Consider the following 19,667-nt stretch of genomic DNA (forward strand, 5'->3'; position numbering starts at 1 on the left):
CCCCTTTTTTTTTTTTTTTTTTTTTTTTTTTTTTTTTTTAATTTGAGGGAGGGGGGGAAAGAGGAAGAATTTCATATGTACAAAGGCTGAAAAGTCTTTCTTTGTGAAGCTAAATTAGTTCAGGAAAACTGTATCAAAATTGTAATCACATTTACTGTAATACTGTCTTTTTACTTTTTTTTTTTTTTTTTAAGAAAATATTTTCCATGTCTGTACAATTTTAAGAGGTTTGGTTGTGACATTTAATGCTTAACTGGGGAAATCCAGTAGCTGGGTTTTACATACGGAAAATCTTTAACAGCTTCCAGGGAAAACTTGAGCCGTGCATTACTCTATCAGTCTGAGTACACAATGTAATTAGTAAGTATTCCATGAAATCAATTTGCAGCACTAATAATGGAGGATGTAACTAACCAGTAAAGCATGACAAGGAGTGAGTATCATGAGATTATAGCCCATAGGTACTAGCACAGACTCTAGAAATATTCTAATCCTTGTTTTGTACATTAATGTAACTAAAAACGTTGCTCGTAGGAAAATGTTCAGGTCCCCTGCTTGAAAAGTTCAGAACGTACAGCATGTTTGCCTGTGCTCAGCTGTGTCATTCCCCCAAATTACCCATTTAGAAAAGACACAAAGTGCTTTCTCTGCATCTAGACAAAATTGGACAGAAGGAATATCACAAAGATAAAACATCTCTCAGGCTTTTAAAAGCCATCTTATTTACATTGTTAATATAATTTTAAATCCCAAAGTAATATTTAGGGTTGTTTTATCGTTCCTTGTTTCACTTCTCAGGCCAGATTGCTTCTGCTTTGGACAGGCAGATGGTGGTTCAAGTATTCCCTCGGGATTCTAGTATGCAAGAGAAGAGGGAGGTTTTAGTTCAGCTCAGAGCTCCATAGGCAACTTGCTGATGGAAGCTCTGGAGAAGATTGCAGTTGGTCTTAAAGTTGTTGCTTTCTGATGTTAGGCCTTGGGTTGTGAGCGAGCTATACAGAAATGTAGTCTTCGTGGCTTTTCCACTGGTCTGTTTCCTCAGCAGCGTAATTTGACTATTAAATTAATTGTCTTGTCCTTTTGCATAGTTTATCCTGCTTCTTTCTAGTAGGGACTTCACTTTGTCAATTGGATTTTTCTGAAGATATCTGCAATGTCTATCCTGTCATCTCTTATTCCGTACCAGAAAGCACTAGTTGATTTTTTTTTTTCAAGAAGGTCCCGTATATTGATTCTCTGTCACATTAATGTGTTATCAACATGTATTTAAATGGCCACAAGTGTCACTCACAATTTTTCTGTTTCTTTCTGACCTGAGAATGGCCTCTGTTATAGTTATTAACCTCAGCTACTTTTGTGCAACACTGCTAAATTTGTTTTAGAATCCCCGTATAGCTATTCACAGAGTCACAGAATAATTTAGTTTGGAAGAAACCGCTGGAAACCATTTGGTTCAAACACTCACTGAAAGTAGGGCCCACCTTAAAGTGTGTGTGTGTATAGATACTTAGAGCTCCAAATAGTTAATATTTTTATTTTGGTAAAAAACTTCAGTGCTTTTGCAAACTGTATAAATCACAGGCGGAGATGCCTATAGCAAAAGCTTGAATATAATTTTGTGTGTAAAGCTATAAATATATGTGTTTAATATATTGTTTTGTACCTACACTAGATTGATTAATCAAAAAAATTATTTTTACCTGCATCCTTGTTATGTAGACAGGTTTGTTCATTATTATCCAGCTTGCTGTTTCATAGCAGGGTGGAATTGTCATTGACCCATCATACGTAATGAAACTAGATGTCTCTGGATAAAGTTCCTCAATATTAAGCCCCTGTAGTAAGTATGCATCATCTGGAGAATAAAGAAAAGTAACTGAGATAACAAAATAGCTTCACAAAAAAAAAAAAAAAAGGTCACACTCTTTTTAGGTACAATCCTTTTTCTTGAACATCATCGAGTTATAGTGAAATATGAAGTGCAGTGAACATAAATTTCTGAGCGCTCCAGCAGTTTGGACAAGAACAAGCGATGTGAGTTCACTGGTCCTGCTTGGGCTGAGTTCTACTCTTAGATGCCCATGCACGCCTTCTGTGAGTTTAGCACAAGCATTCACAGTGACTCTATGAATCGCATTTAAAAGCTGCAGTTAAAAGTTTCTTGAAGTTGCAGTTATTGATTTAGATGCAGCAGTCTTTGGAGAAGGCCAACTCACCATATTTTGGAGTGATTAACAATTTTTGCTCAACAAAGCCTTGGGATGGCCAAGAGTGTTAAAATTTAATTGCCCTTCTACCCCAGGAGGAAGTTAAGGTTAATGCATGATAATAAAGCTGCTCAGTGAAGCCTGCTGGCCTTTCATGTGCACAGTGGGGGTGGATGCAGTGCAAGCTCATCCGGAATGCTAAAATCGGGGTGGAAAAGTACACTGGAAAGCAGCTTACTAGGTTCCCTTGCTTTTATTGTAAGTCTCCCTGGGAATTAATGAGGTATCCCTCTGCAACAGAATTCGCTCTGTGGCCATGTACTAAGGTATAATGAGATATGGTTATATCTTTCAAAATTCATCAAAGTTTCTTAGCCTTTTCTATACTGTGTGTGCCATTTCCCTCGTGTAATGCTGGCCCTACAATATTTCTGGCAGTGCTGTCAAAACTGGAGCTTAGATTCTCCTGCCAAATTTTAGGAGGTAGGAGTTCCTTAATAGGAAATACTCAGGGATATACACGCTTCTATACGCTACTGCTATAGTGCACCTTGGAGAAAGCTGGGCTGGGTACAAGCAGTAATGTGAAATCTCTTTGCATGCTCTCGCTTGCATGTAGTGTGTTCAACGAGGTTCATGTGCAGAGTGAGTGCTAAAAAGTGGGCAAGGCTGTCTCCCCTTCCAATACACAAGACGAGCTAGCATTGGTTTTAATGGAAAGCAAGAATGGAAGATGCTGCTCAGACTAAAAAATGTTGAAAATGCATCTTTTAAGACAATGTCAATAATTTAAGCATTTTGGCTGGATTCTCTGATGTTTTTTCAGGTACCATTCACTGTAAGTTTAAACAGTTCTTGGTTTTATGTTTTGTTTTGTGCTTTTTTTTTTTTTAAAGCTGATAAATAGTTCCTTGGACATCAGGAAAAGATAGTAAATGGAATTAAAAAAAGAAATATGAATGATCAAGGAAGCATATACAGACTGAAAAAGAAAAGAGTAATTTAACTTTAATTTTATTATTGTAAATGGAGCATATTATAGGTGAAGGACAAAACTCAGATGAGCGAAGTGCTTGTCTCATGCTACCTCATGGGAAAAAAAAAGACTGCAGACTACTGTCTTGGGTGACAGAAAATCAAAGAACACATGCAAAGACAATGTAATCTTTTTTTTTTTTTATTTTGACATAGTGCACTCAACATGCTACAAGCTTCTAGGGTAGTAATTTAGTGGCTCTAGCACCAGTTGAAGTGTTAAAGCGAGCGTGTAAGCTTTATACACACTGACCAGTGCCTTACAGTTATTTAAATGTGTTTGTTATTTTACAAAATAGAATCTTGGCATGTCCTTTCAGGTCTGTCAGCAATACAGCCTTCTGCCATGTTCTTGCACTTTGAGCCACGGTAATTGTCATGCTATATAGCTGGATCCTCAAGTAGAAGGGAAAGCACTGTTAGTGTCCTGTTAGGAGGCTGACTGTCACCTTTATTAACATGCTCAGCCTTCACTGGCCCATGGCCTGGGATACAGAGTCTTTCTACCCCTAGAATTTTCCAGAGAAAAGTGCAAAACCATTGCTATAGTATTAGAATCAAAACGCTGTCAATTTTAACAGCTAGAGATGACTGAATACACCTGTGTCCTATTCATTAAAAACATTATTTGCAGTGCAGCGGTAATTTTGCTAGGATTATATAGGAAGAGAATGAATGCATTTTTTTTTCAAGCCAGTGCCTGTTTTCGATGAGTCATCACACATTTTTCCCTTTCCCACATGAACATCCTGTTCATTATTTATGAACCATGGAGAGTGGTGTGTTAGCTCCAAATGGCACAGAGTCAGTCAGAATAGATAGTTTCAGATTTAAAGGACCAAATCTGCTTTCTCACATCCATATTGACTTTGGGCTAAAATGATTTAAACAAGGTAGAATTTACCCTGAAATGTTTACTAGGGTTGGAAAGCAAACTAAAGATTAATACTGCTGAGGGATATTGATGATATATATATATATATATTTTTTTTTTTTTGTGTGTGTGTCACATTCTAGTTGATAAATTTGTATTCAGAACAGTGCACAAATTATTAACAATAGGACTACTTATCAAATGGAAGATAGAGAAACAGATTTACTGCTGGCATTAGTGCAGGTAATCATGGGGGGTTTGGAACTGCCTCACATTGCTTTAATAGAGATGCAATTCATTATTTTAATATGGGCTTCTAACTTTTGTCTACGGATTTACAGCATTTAGTCATCCTCAGAACATAATAACCCTCCAGGGGTGGAATATGGCATGTAACAGTGTGGGGCATGGTTCTCCTACTCCTTCAAGCAAGCCTGATAAATGCCAGTACGCTCAAGCTCAGGAGAGATGCTCTCCTTAGCCTTACTGGATCAACTTCTTAAGTTACTGAGGACCTACAGAATGTGTGGCCATCTCCTCCACCAGCATGCAGAAGTGAAGTGGCTCCAAACCTGGTTTGTTGCCTCTTTCTTCACTTGGAATATGTTTAAGGAGAGACAGTGAATTATGCTAAGGGTCAAAACCCGTCAGTTGTGATTAATGGGAAACTGGAGGAAAATATAACTTCAGGAAAAAAGGGATGATAGGGGTGAATGAAATAATGAAATAAAAGAGTTTGTCCAAGTAAAAGCACTATTTATTCATGCTGAATATGGGTTATATTCCCAGGGGAAGTTGTATGACTCCATGAGAACAGCCTGAGAAAAGACTAAAGAATAAGCGTTTGGTTAACAACATTTTTCCCATGAGCAGTTCTGCTGTTTCCCTTTCCTCACATCTTGATAAAGGTTTCCCATTGTGGAACTGAATTTGCCCTAATGCTAGACTGCAACACTTTAATGTCTTGTCTTACATTTATTGGAAGTATGTAGTTCAGAATGGTCAAAATCACCACGTGTGATCTCTTGCTAGTAATAAACTTCCTTTAATAAGCTCCTTCAGCCTTAACTGTATTCCCAGCATCATTCCTATCTACAGCCCACATTCTGTTTATCTTGATCCGCTTGTGCTTTAGGGTGATTCCTGAACTCCTGAACTCTGCTCTATACAAATCAGATATCATTAGATTTCATATTCATTTACATAAAGGCCTTGACTGACAATTTTCTTAGCAATTGGTGGAAATCCTCTTTTTATCCCTACAGTTGTAATAGGTGCATGGGGTCTGCTTTCACAGCAAATCTAATGTATGCTCTCTTTAAAAGAGTAGTATCTATAGGGAATATATTATTTACTGAATGAAGGAAGGTCCATTTAGTTTTGAAGTTCATGTGATAATCTAAAAAGGGAAAGTACAGCTCTAACTAGACTAGATTTACAGGATAAGGCATGTAGGGAGCCTCAGGTTTTTAACCCTGACACAGAGTTTCTCCATTTGCCAGCTTTCACAAGTCGCTTAGACCCAGGCTGACAGAGACTCATTTTGAATACCTGAGGTTAGTCCCTCGGGGCCTGGTTTGAGACTGCTGAGCTTCCACTTACTGTGACAGGGGCTGCAAGAGCTCAGTCCTTCCGAGAAGGCACTGAAACATGAACTTGAGAAATTAATAGGCTCTTTATTTCATAAATCTGAATCTTAAGCATTTTCAGGATAACCTCTTAAAATCAGAATAGGTTATTCACTTGTATGTTATCTATAAAATAGCTAAAGATTGAATTTTAGGAAATTCAGAATTTTACAGCTCTTCTGCCTAGCTGTGGCGGTATTTTGGTGGAGAACGACAGAACCAAATTTTCATACGGAATTTTGGGAATCTAAAATGTTACTTCTTTCCAGTGTGAAGCAAACACTGGGTGGAAGCTACTGCAGCATAACTGTTCTGAAAGAAAGCTAACTTATCCCCTCAAATGTCATACTTAAAGAAGAATATTAAAACAGCTTTTCTTTAGAGATATTCACATAGCTTCTGACTAAAGCCTGGTTGAAAGAACACTTGTTTCAACAATTTCACAGCAGATTCTTTGGGCTATGATAACAGAATAAAATAAGCATTTAAAATCTGGTTAGAAATTCCTTGGGGTCCACTTTACTTTGCTGTAGCCATTAATAACTAAGAGTAGAAATTCCTCTTTTAATGCATTTTGCCCATGGAAATTTCATGCATCAGCATAGATAGCTCTTAATTTTGTTGTTGTTCTTTAACAAAAGTACTTCAGTTATGTTACTAGCTGTCCTGACTCTGAACCTGTGCTCCACTTATCATTCGCTCCACGCTCCCTTTGAGCACACTGGGACTGGTCATTTTGTCAGCAGCCTGCTGAGTATTGACTTCAGGAGTGGACCCCTAAAGCACAAGCTAAAAACCTCCAGCTGTGAAAGGCAGAATAGAAATCCTTGCAATGTAAGAGGTAAAATTAGTTTTCAGCAATGATGCTATAATCCATCACGCAAGACAACTGCAAAATTACTTTCAATAACACTTTCACGTTCCCAATTTATACTAAAAAATTCCCAGTCAATACTTGTTACTACAGTAAGTAACCTAACGCCCTGCAGAATATTATGTGCATTGTATCTACAAAGGATTTCATTTTAAGAGATAAACTTGTTAGTGAGAAGTGCTTAAAAATTGAAACAGTTCCGTTAATCATTGATTTTGCAGCCTATGCTATGTGTTCATCTTCATGTGAAATTTCATTTAGTAAACCCAAATTAGGTATGATTGGAATTGCATTTTCCTTCTAAAGAGGCAAAACAACCAATGAAAGGTGGTAGGATGCTGTCAGCTCCAGAGAGGAGGACTGCTTGCTTATCAGCAAGCCTGCAAATGAAATATTTGGTATCGGGACGGTACACTTGCCTGCTGGTGTGGGTGACAGTTGCACACTCACTCACACAACAAGGGCAAGACCCTGGCAGTGCCTTCCTGCCCTGTGGAGCTCTATATCCCTAATCATGGCCTCTCTGCTCCCAGCCACCACAGGCTGTCCAGTCTTTCTCTGCTGGCCAGCCACTGCAGCATGTGGGGCCAAGGAGTACAGAAAAAAGGCTGAGGTACAGCTGCTGCGATGGGAAGAGCGAGGCAGCAGTCTTCTCTTCTTCAGTGTGTGAGACCTGATTGGTCTGTGTGTGTATGTGGGGAAAAGCAGCTTCCTCAGCGGTACAGTCAGAGATCTGCTGGCTGGTCCCCAGACAGAAGCCAGGAATATGTAATTTGTTCAGAGCCTGAAAAAGCACATACAGCCTTAATGATAATTTCCTGTCTCCAGGATGCTGCAGCAGCGCTGGTAGGCAGGAGGCTCTTCCAGAACAGTATTGCTGTGTTTTTGTAAGGAATCAAGACAGGCAGTTTAAAAACTGGGCTAATCCCTGCTTCTTCCATGCAGAGAAGACAATGTTTCATATTGACAGAACAATCTGGAAAAAAATATTCTGAGTGGAACCATTTGTTACCTTCCTTTCTATAGGTATAATGGAGAAAAGAGTTTTATCACAATAAAGGCCTTTTATTTGGACCAAAGATGCAACAAGATTTGTTAACTGTAAGGTAAAATTAGAGGAACATCAGCGGGAAGAAAGGTGAGTGTTAGAGAGGACAAGGAACTATCTACTTAAGGATGGGGTTGGATTGGCTCTATTGTTCAAATTCTGTATTGTATGACAAGACTCAAAATGTTTTGAATGCTCTCTTGTTCAGGAATTAGTAGGTAAAATTCTATGCTTTCACTTTACGTTGGTCTCAAATCTACACTTTTTTATTTACAGTCCTGGCTTTGCAGGGAGGAGGAAAAGATGGAGTCCCTGGAAAGAAATCAGACTCTGTACTTCAGGGACATCTATAGACATCTCTCCAAACCATAATCACAAACCTGAAGTTCAGTGACTTTTGTTGAACTTAAATATTGACATTTGAGATCTGTGGAGTTTCAGATATAAAGTTTTCCAAGTAACATTACGTTGCTGTAGAGTATATAGTACAATAGATTTCATTTACAGAGAGGTAAACTGAGGCAAACCCTAGTAGAATTGTTCACCAAATCCTAGAGTCCTGACCACCAGTCTCATTCCAGTTATCATGAGAAACTCTTTCCCTGCTTTCATAAACAAAAGGAAAATTAATGAAGTTTATGAAAAATGTCAAGTCGTTGTTTACAGAATAACAAGCAAAGGCTGAGTTTTACAGTAACCTCATCTCTTCAGCTTGCTGTGGACTTTCTGAAAGCTAAATTCTGGTATCGTTTAACTTATTAACTTCATGGCTGCTTGGAATTCAAGTGAATATTTGACAAAGGGAATAGGATTTTAGGAGAACAGATTTAATTTGTTCCACTGAGATATATGTATTTTTCATGACTTTCGTTAAACTAGCCTAATTTTCACTGACATTTAAGCTCCAGTTTTCCCTAAGTTCAATATACTAACATGGAATTATTGAGCATTATCAGTTAAAGGCTTTCCAAATGTGAGTACAACAAACACACATGCTATGTTAATGACCTCTTTATACAGCCATTAAATGCAGCAGTAGTTGAATGGAAATACCATAACTTCTCAGTACAAAAAGAGAGCATTAATTGAATCCTAATCTACAGTTAATGATGCAGCATCTTGACGTCACTTGATTTGATATAATCCAGGCTGCTCTGCCTGTTACTTTTACTGCTAACAGTAGGCAGTTTCTCCTGAGTATTCTGTGTGAATACAGTATATGTATTTGTTAAGTACAATTTTTTTAATTTATTGCTTGTTTAAACATAAAATAGTCTTTGAAGTTCAAAATTCTTTTGATGAATTGATGATCTTAATAGATTTTTCAGGTTCCCGAGTTTATCATGCAGAGTTGCTGGCAATGCAAACTTTATAAATTTTGCCCGTAATGAAGTGCCTCTTGTTTCAGCGGATTGCTAAATATGTTATTTGATACTAAAAGCATACAGCTGTTAGCCTTAGTAAATGAAAAGAAACTTACTTTTATACGTTATTCTCGTTATGGTGTCTCTGTTAAGCATACGATTTAGAAATGGATTTGATGATTCGGATACCTACAGAAGAGAAAATGTACAACGTCAAAATCTTCCCACCAACATTTCCTGTCTGGAAACACAGCTGGAAATGCACACACACACACACACACACACACTCATCCTCTTTCTCCTGCCACTCCTCCAAATTGTTTCTGCATTTTTTTCATTGTTGTGGGAAGAGGAAATAATGACTTAGATATTTTTCTAACGAAACTTGTTTGAAAGATAGTATCGAAAAATAAATTAAAAAAAAAACAGGGATGGGAGAACAGGATGAACAGAAATTAATGCCTGAATACAAGTCTGACTACAGGTTTCTTTTCCAACAGCTTTGATGGGATTTGCAGGTGGTTAATATCATTAGGTAGGATTTTCATATAGTATTCTATTATTTTGCTATTTATTGAGAATACTTTCCTTGCAGCAGACTATTCAGATTGCAAATAAAATCTGTCTTTCCTTTGTTTTACATACAGGTATGAAATGCCTAAATTTCACCCACATGCACTGACAAATATGTATCCATACATGTATGCATACACATAAAACATTCAGTCTACATTAACATCAGCATACCTGAAGAGCATTTTGAGGAAAAAAAGGTAGAGGGCTTAGAGGTATTGTTGTAATGTTTTTTCTTGGGTGGTTTTGGGGGGAGAAAGGGAATGCATGTACTTCATCAACAATATAATTGTTGATTATCAATGGTAATTGAATTAGATATTTTATTGTACTGCAAATGGCAAAATTATTATTGGTTAGCAACAAAATTAGTGTCATATTTTTTATGGAGACATTTTAATAACTCTTTAGCCTTCTAATATCCTACTTACCTTTCAATTATTCTGTGATGTAGTTTTTTTTATGAGGCACTGGATGCTGCTGTTACACATCTAGCATTTATCCAGAATGAAATCAATTTATTTTGAAAATGGAAAACTTCACAAAAAGTTTAGTTAAGATTTAGGAACATAAATGGGCTATTGGACAAACTGTAATCCAGCTCTGTTTGTCAGGTAACATTCAGGAAAATTCACTTCAGGTTCTATTTTGTGGAAATTAAGATAGTTACTTCACTTGGAAGTTTTTCTAACTTTGGACATTTAAAATAGAAAACATCTTTTCATGCTGGTGAGAGAGACCTGGAGAAAAATATGGTGAGGCAGAACGAGAGGTGTGCAACTCAGCAAGTACTTGAGTGATACATTATTTAGACAAAATTGGTGTGCTGGGCATTTTGAAGGCTTGCTTCAATTTTATCATTTTGCGTGAATTCAAGCAAGATCGTAATATGATAGATTTTGCATGAAAAAAAGTAACCTAAATATCTTACATATTAGACCTGTATAAACGGGTAATTTTCATGTCTGATTATCCGATATACTCTGTGAAATGCATATTTTAATTCTGAGGTTAATGCTTTGTCAGGAACTTTATCTTATGAAATGGAATTAGAGAATATTAAAGGGAGTTAATCGATATCCAGTGCACAAGGTTTGATGAGGGAAAGCTATTTTTTTCAGTATGAAGCACTTATGCTTCAGTATACGCTTTTTTAGACTGATGGAACAGAGATATGTAATGGCAGAATATGAACAGCATTTCTGGGGAGATGCATTCTTCATATAAAATGAGAGAAAAGGTTTCTCCAATGTAATTAGGGAGATTTGAGCAAACTATTAAGTCTTGAGTTCAATGCCAGATCACTAATTTATAGACCTAACTATGCATCTTGAACAGAACAGGATGGAGACCAAAATACAACAAAATATTCATGTGTCTTCCTAGCTCTGTGAAACGGAAGATACTGAGACACATTTTTAATGTTCTTTCAGTTTTGATAATTTAAAATGTTTAAAATGATGTTGTGAGGAAAACTTATTTTCCTGACTTTGAAACATCAGCATGTCTCCAATGGGCAAACATGCCCTCTGTCCCAGGAACTTAAACTACTAGTAGAGATGTACTTTTAATTGAATGACTAACATCTCAGGAAGGACATACCCAATCTGCAAGATTAGTAACTTCTGTTACTAGTTAAAGTGGTACAACTGTTTATGATTTAAGGATTGTTTTTCCCCCTCTCTTATCCCTTTTTCTTTTTCCTTGCATTACATTGTAAATGCTTTAGAGATTATGTGTTCCATCCTTAGGATGATGCTGTCTCTGAATTCCAGATCAGAACCTCTAGGCATTGCCATAGTATACTGAGGAGTCTAACTCCTACATTTACGGCTCATGGGAAAAGTAATCCATTGTCTATATATTAGGGATTGATAATACTGAATACGTACTTTCATAAATATGGAAACTACCACCAACCCATTAGGACTCTTTGCAGCTTCTGTGACATTTGTGTACAGCTCATGGTTATAGTGGATTAGTTGAACCTAGAAAACAGGGAAGGGAAAGATTACAATTAAACAGTAGCAAATCGTACCATACACTGTTTGCAAATACTCTCTATACACCAATTGGTTGGTATTAGGAGCCCATCTATGATTAGGATATTTTGTAACAGTGCAATTTTTCAGAGGTTTGCAGCATGCATGATTTTAATAATTTCAGTCACCATCTGGCTCCAACTGGCACAGCACCAGCGTGTTTTCTTCTAAATTGCCAGTAAGTGAATTTTCCCACATCAAGTGATGAATTGCACTGCAGGGGTTGACATCGTTCCCTGTTGCAACAGCACTTGCCATGGGCATCAAGTAATCTGTACTTTTCAGCCTCAAGCCAAACACAGAGGAGTCAGGAGTTGAAATATTTGAAGAAACATATGGGATATGGGTTTGGAACTGTTTAAACCAGCACTCGTGGAGTTCAAAATACTAATATTCATTGGTCCCAGATTTTGCAAACTTGGTTACAAAAGCTCCTACAGTTAGGCACTTGCTGTATTATTGTTAACCAGGTTTTCCTTAGCTCCTATAGCTTTCCTTCTGCTTTTTAGTTTTATGATTTGCTGGAATCCTTAAATTATGAAGGCACCATTCATCCTTCTCCCTGCATATGTAAGCGTCTTACCCAGGACAATGGTATTTGATTTCTCTGGGATCACTGGACACTGTTACCATTTATACTGCAATTTGTAGCCTCATTTGTTTTAAAAAGATGAACAACTTTAATGAACTTGTGAGGCAGTTAAGTACTCCTAAGAATTTCAAAGGCTAGTTAGCTTTATTTAGCCTAAAGATGTCTGTCTGAGTTTTCAGATGTCAACTAGAAAAGTAAGGTCACTGTTCTGGCATCTTCAGAATTGCAGCAGCCTGATGTTTGTATTTAAAAACCAGATGTGTCTTCCATGTGCTGGCATAAATCTAAAGATAGTCCACTGACATTTTTAGACTTACTTACAAGATCAGTATTAATTTGATCTATGTTTTCTGGTAGTCTGAATGGCCAAAGACTGCCAGCAGAGAAATTTCATCATAGTGTGCTTTCCACATTTATAATCAGGAAAAAACCCAAACCACAACACCTCAAAACCCACTGAAATGGGGTTTAGTTCCTGCATCAGTGACTTTGTCTTTTGGATGAATGCCACGTCTGGTGCTTCAGGAGTGAAATACAATTGCAAGGATTTCTCTGCAGGAATGACCTCCCTGTACGATCTGCGGTGCACAAGCAGGTTACAAAGCCTTGCTTTGCCATCCGAGTACCTCTGTCCACCAACACGTATACTAATAATGATCCGAAATATAACAGCATCCCAATTATTGTGTAACTTACACCATTCTTACCTCAGTCAATGATAAGTTGAGAAATAAGCGATGATATCCAATCTTTGGGAGTGTTCAGACATTTCTATTTCCTACACTCCGCCCTGATCACAAAATCTGTTTTTCTTGTAAGTACGTTACTCAGAATTGTATCTTGTGAGCTTTGCTAATATAAAAAATCCACCGAGCATTGTCCTCCCACCACCCCCCAATCTCTTAGTGACGCTGTTTTAGCATTTGGACATTGATGTAAAAAGGGGCAGTGGAAATTCTGAAAGAGAGTATTTGTATTAGTAAGACTGGAAGATCTTTGGCACATAGCTTTAATATTTACAGCTAACAGTTCACAGACTGAAAAGATAAAGTAAGGGTCAAAATTACTGCTATAATGTGTTAATTTCAGTTACTTTTGTCCTGTCTGAATTGGGAACTGTTGGTTGACCTTTTTACAATTCACACAGCAGGCAATTTTTAAGGCAAGCAAACAAACCAAACTGGAATGAAAAAGTAAAAATGTCAAAGTAGCCAATGAAGTCATCTACTAAATTCTGACAGCTAGGAGGCAGGATGAATGCAGTATGTATTCTAAAGGTCTTGTAAGGAATTAATGGGAGTATTTACTCTACAGCACATAAAGGTTATAGGCTCATTAGTCATCACTTTGTGATACTGCTGAACATCATGGTTCGAGGGACTGTGCAGTCACTGAAATTTTTAGGCTAATAACATATTTTTCTTTTTATGTACAACTATTCACTCTGGCACCAAATTAACTTGTGAATTATCAAAGAAATAAGTGATGAAATCTGTTTTAGACTAGCATTCCTTCTGTACAAAGTCCCAGAATAACAATGAATTAGATTAACTTATCTAACAACCCAAAATGTCTCGTGCAGGACTAGGTAAAAGTAAGGACCAAATTTTCCTTCCACCTGTGGAAGCCCTGAGTCAGTGTCAAACTCTCATTTTTACTGATGGGACTTACGGAAATAAAAATCCTGAAGTATACATGACCACATATAGGATATTTGTCCCAGGCTCACTGCAAGGAGCCTGCTGTGCAGTGCAGTTCTAGTCTTGCATCACACGTTACAGTGCAGTGAGATATGGGCCTCAACACATAATAGTGTGCTGGCTCTGATGGAAACCTCTCTCGATGTCAGAAAAAGACACAATTCACTGTGCAAGACTCACACCAGACTGCAGGCAGTCAGTAGGGATTTGTGGGAATGAGTTAACAGGATTGAACAAATTAGGAATTAGAACAGTTATTTCTTTTGCTGATCTATAAATGAACTCTCCACCCTGTATTGCGCTGTCTTTACAATAAAAGCACTTGTCTAAGAACTTTGCCATTCTTCACCAGTGCTTTCAAGCGGCTTTCATTTCAAGTTTCCCATTCTTGCAAGTCTGTATGTCTCTGCCCCACTCCGCCCCTCCTTATCACATCTCAGTTTGGTAATGAACCGTTTTGGAGAATGTGCTTGAGAAATCTTGCTTCACTATAGCTTGAAAAGATCTCCTTGCCTTGCTATGCTTTACCATTTCTCAAAGATCCCAGTGCTGAATGAAGACAGCCTTTTTTTTCTTCTGAAATCTGTCACTTTCTCTGCGTTAGAGTTGCATCATTTCTTCCTGCACCCAAATTAATTTTAAAGCTGTTTCCATAGCACCATGGTTAAATTCATTAGATTTTTCTTTTTTCTTAAAAAAAGACTGACCATGTAAAGAGACATCATTTTTAAAGTTTCTCATATGGAACAGACTAATTTAGAAAGGTACAAATGAATAAAGATGTTTTAGCTATAGAATATTACATGCAGGATAAAGAAAAAAAAAATAATTCCCTATTAAATTCCTTCTTTTGAGAAAAATTTCTTTCAAGTTGCCTGAAATACCTCTAATCTTATAGTCTGTATAAAATATTACTGGAGTCTTCCATGAAGGTGAAGCCACACATAACTAAAATTGCTCACATGTGAAAAATCTCACTTTTTCAAATGATGACACTGTATTAAAAATAATACACAACAAGAGCAAACTTGCAGTGCTGAAAGCACCTTTTGATCCTAGTTTGAGTTTCAGGGCTCAAACACAATACAGAATCTTGTTACAAGCTATTGATTTTCTTTGGAAGGTTCCCCATTTAAGATTAATTATCAGAAGAGCTGATAGTTCTTAGTTTTCCTCAAGCTATAGAAGTTCTATTTTTCAGGGAGAAGAAGAGAATTGAGATTAATTACTCTCTTCTAGCTGATGAAAATCCGGAATGTGCCCTTGTTCCATCACCCAAGAATCTGCATTGGGCCAGGAGCAGACACGGCACTTTAGACCCCTGAGGTTGTGGTGTTGGGAATGTCAGCAGGAGCTAACGCAGCATCTTAGGGCTAATCCGCACAGCACACTCTTCTCAGCAGGGCAGGCTGTGTCTTTGGGGCAAAATAATACAGAAAGGCTGATATTATGGCTCATGTTCTGACCACGGTGGTGAAAACATCTAATTCCCGTTCCTAGCACACGGGCACGTGTGTTTATAATGGTAATAACCTCTTCTCTGCTGTACTTTATCTAAAGTTCAGCCCTGTACCCACAGCACTCACATTGTTTGTACTGGTTTTACTCTGCAGTGTGTTTTGCTGTTTTCCTTGATCCTTCACCCAGGTGAAATGTGCTTCTTTGGGCAGAGCTAGTAGCAGGATATTTCCTGTGTGGCATTTGACCAAGGCTCACGGGCTAAGCAAAAGGAGGCAGTTTGCTGTGTGGATGGTTGTGGATGCCAGAAATTTCAGGGACTCCTTTCAGTAATCTTTAAGCATTTTTTCAACTTGGACAAAGCCACTCTGTGAATTACAGAGCTCTGATCCAGTGTGCATGCATAACCCTTTTGTAAGTGTGAGATCACTGTGAGCTGTTCTGCTGCAGTGAGACATGGAGAAGTATGAAACTGAGAGAATTTAGTGTATCGCAGTACTTTACTCAAATGTTTACACAGTCCTCTTGGGAGTAATGGAATACCCTTTATTCTCACTTGGTAGTGTTATAATTGAGTGCATAAATATTTTGATTTACAGATGACAAGGGATCTAAGTCATGAAGTGAATGGCAGCAGGGAACAGCTAATCTGTAACTATAATATTTGTACTGTGCTGTGCTACGTGAAAAACTGTTGGGATACCTGATTGAGAGCAAGCACAAAGCATGTTTCCAGCACAGCAGGGAAAAAAAAAAGCAAGTGAAATTGCTCAAGAAGACAAGTTAAATGTTTGTTTTGAATCAGAGTCCTTGTAAAAAGTGGCTAAGATCTCATCGAGGAAAAGAATTATGCATTTTTGTTTATCCAAAGTTTAATAAAACAAGTGAAATGTAGTATCAGCATGACAGGTGTCCAGGGAGGAAAATAACTTTAATGAGTTAAAACCTATTATAACGACAGTTGATATTCCAGAGTTAAAAGACAGTTGCTCTTACAGGTCTTGTAAAACCCTTTGGAAAGAGCAGTAATGTCATATCCCCTAAGAGTTATTTATGACACTAATTTTGTGGACCCGAACAGGTATGAGATCTGAGATCCTCACTCTGTGAAAGAAATGAAGGGTTTTTTTTAAATGTCCCCTGGTTCTAGGATGTGTAATTTGTGTGATTGACAAAAATCTTTTTAGATTTGTCTTAAATTAAACACACCTCCTGCTTCATGGAAAGGTATAACACCATCTGTGAGAACATGCACCAGGGACCTGTGGTCCTGGTATGTCTTGGTTCGTCGGACCTGGCAGTGATGCATCTTTGGCAAGTGATGAAGGATTTTTATGGGGTGTCGCTTAACAAGAGGCCTAAATATCACATGGACTATTCAAGGAAAAAAAAAAAAAAAGTTAATTGCATTTTTTTCATATGTGGTTACAATTCGGAGCTGGATGTTAATGTGTTTTCCTGAATTCTTACAATGATCAAGGCTTGTTTGTCCACATGCGCACTCACCCACATGAAAGGAGAATGCACTAAGATTGTGCGTATTTAATTATCGAATCTTGGTGGATACTCCTGGCCTGCTCAAGGCGCAAGTGATTACAATTCAAATGGGGTAAGATCTTTTAACACTCTGGTCCAGTTCTCAGTCCCTTTTTTCTTTCAGTGAGCCTATTCATTTAACAGCTGGAGAACTGGGCTGTCTGTGGGCTCAGAACAATGCTGCTTAAGAAGGCAGAAATTAAGGTTCACTGTAATTGTCTTTGAAAACCAAACCCATCTTTTTTTCATGCACGGGGTACACTACCATGAAAAGTTAGGATATGCCAAGGTGGTATTACCCACGTACTTATTAATTAATCTGTAAATCTACCTGTCTGGTTTTGGGTTTTTTTATGTATAAGCCCACAGCAGTGAGGTATCCTTATGTTGTTGGTAAAATAAATTTTACATGACCACCTATACTTAGTTTACATAGTGTTTTAGCAAACTACTGTGGGTTTAACACTAAAATCAGTTTAAAAGATTAACTTACTCTAATATAACAAAGGAGAAATGCAAACAACATTTGTTTGAAATAATTTTATATCTCTGACTCTTTGATGTTTTCCCTATTAAAACTGAGGTTCTTTAGACTGTTGCTGACAGATGTGTTTTGTGGTTTGGTGTTTTTTTTACTGCTTTTGACAGTTATTTCATGATTTAAAAGAAATGCTTATAAAATACTGGTTTAATAGAAAGGCTTGTCATGCACATTTATAGCAATATGTCAGCAAATGTATCCTAGATAAATAAAAAAATGTAGTTCTTTTTTACTTAAAAGAATAAGACTAAGAATCATACAGAATCACAGAAGTGTTTGGGTTGGAAGGGACCTTAAAGATCATCCAGTGCCAAGCCCCCTGCCATGGGCAGGGACACCTTCCACTAGCCCAGGTTGCTCAGAGCCCCGTCCAACCTGGCCTTGAACCCTGCCAGGGAGGGGACAGCCCCAAATTTTCTGGCTCTACCTTTTCTGTAGCTCCCTTTAAGTACTGCAAGAACACTATGAAGTCTTTCCAGAGCCTTCTCTCGGCTCAAACCCCCAACTCTCTCAGCCTGTCCTCACAGGGGAGATGCTCCAGCCCCCTCATCATCCTCGTGGCCTCCTCTGGACTCGTCCCAACAGGTCCATGTGTTTCTTACACTGGGGGCCCCAGAGCTGAACGCAGCAGCACTGCAGGTGGGGTCTCCCGAGAGCAGAGCAGAGGGGGACAGTCCCCTCCCTTGACCTGCTGCCACACTTCTCTGGATGCAGCCCGGGGTATGGTTGGCTTTCTGGGCTGCGAGGGCACATCGCTGGCTCAGTCAGTTTTCCATCCACTAATAAATCCCCCCAAGCCCTTCTCTGCAGGGCTGCTCTCCATCCACCCCTCGCCCAGCCTGTAGTTGTGCTTGGGATTGCCCCAGCCCACGAGCAGGAGCTCTCACTTGGCCTTGTTGAACTTCTCGAGGGTCGCACAGGGCCGCCTCTCCAGCCTGTCCAGGTCCCTCTGGATGGATCCCTTCCCTCCAGCGTGTCGACCGCACCACACAGCTCGGTGTGGCTGGCAAACTTGCTGAGGGTGTGCTCAGTGCCACTGTCCATGTCGCCAACAAAGATGTTAAACAGCTCCGGTCCCAGCACTGACCCCCGAGGAGCGCCCCTTGTCACTGCTCTCCACTGGGATATCAAGCCATTGACTGCAACTCTTTGCGTGTGACCACCCAGCCAGTTCCTTACCCACCGAGTGGTCCAGCCATCAAATCTGTGTGTCCCTAATTTAGAGACAAGGATATGCAAGGAAGAAACTTGGTTTTCTCCTTCTTTTGAACAGACAGCTCTATAAAAGCCTGTATGGAGAAATGCAGTAATGTATCATGCAGTAAAATGGAAATACAGTCAAGGGTTAACTACCCTTGGGTGCAAAATCTACTTTACTAGAAGTAAGATATGCTAGGAATTAGTACTTAAACTGCAAAGGGTGTCTGACACTTTATTAGACCAGTTGGTAACAAGAACTAACTTGAACTAACTTGCAGTACCTCTGTTTGACAAATGTTTGACAAACAATGAGCTTTATCCAGGGTTCCTGGTAAGTCGTTAACACTGCCTGTTCTTTCAGCATATGCTATGACTTTTTTTGGGGAAAAAAAAAAAGGTAACATTGCCCGCTTTAGGTTTAAAGTCGTTTCTCAAGATGCAAATGTACAAATGCAAGGTGAGTGAGAGTATTAAGCTTTCTGAGGCATCTGTTCAAAGATCCTCTAACTCAGTGTTTAACAGTACTTTGAAAAGACATCGGTGAGAATCAGATCTGAAGCAGGACAGCCAGTTTGGGTGCTGACCTGGTATCTTACACTGATGAGGCTACTAACAGAGTAAAACATACTTATAATTTGTTTATATGCTACCATTGCAGATAGAAGATATGAAAAATATGACCTGAATGGAGTGTAGAAGATTTAAAAAGTATTTATCTTTAATATTTTTATATGTTCTTATTTCTTTTGTAAGTCTTTAATTCATTTGCAACTACAAAAAATGACTATTTTAAACAATATTTAAAACTTGATGTTTCTTTTAAGCATCCACAGTAAAAAGTACCAGTTACTACCAGAGGCCAGATTAGCTGTGCATGTCTCAGAATTTGCTATTAGGACTTTTCACCTTTGTGCTAATACCAAAAAAAAAAAAAAGTAAATGAGAGACTGAAATAATAAATGTGAAAGGTAACGGATTCCTGCCATTCAAATGCT

At 38.3% G+C, this 19,667-nt stretch overlaps 1 protein-coding gene across 1 annotated transcript in view; it reads right to left on the reverse strand.

Annotated features, from left to right (window-relative positions):
* The window catches only part of CA10 (carbonic anhydrase 10), a 178,126-nt gene that overhangs the window by 2,280 nt on the left and 156,179 nt on the right, over positions 1-19,667 (reverse strand). The window contains exons 5-7 of the mRNA XM_026861294.1: positions 11,496-11,591; positions 9,147-9,219; positions 1,701-1,855 (exon numbers count right to left, since the gene is read on the reverse strand). Coding sequence (XP_026717095.1) covers positions 1,701-1,855; positions 9,147-9,219; positions 11,496-11,591 — 324 coding nt within the window. The remainder of the gene's footprint in view (positions 1-1,700; positions 1,856-9,146; positions 9,220-11,495; positions 11,592-19,667) is intronic.

Source organism: Athene cunicularia, assembly GCF_003259725.1.
Source record: "Athene cunicularia isolate RWA chromosome 18 unlocalized genomic scaffold, athCun1 chr18_part1, whole genome shotgun sequence".
Lineage (NCBI taxonomy): Eukaryota > Metazoa > Chordata > Aves > Strigiformes > Strigidae > Athene > Athene cunicularia.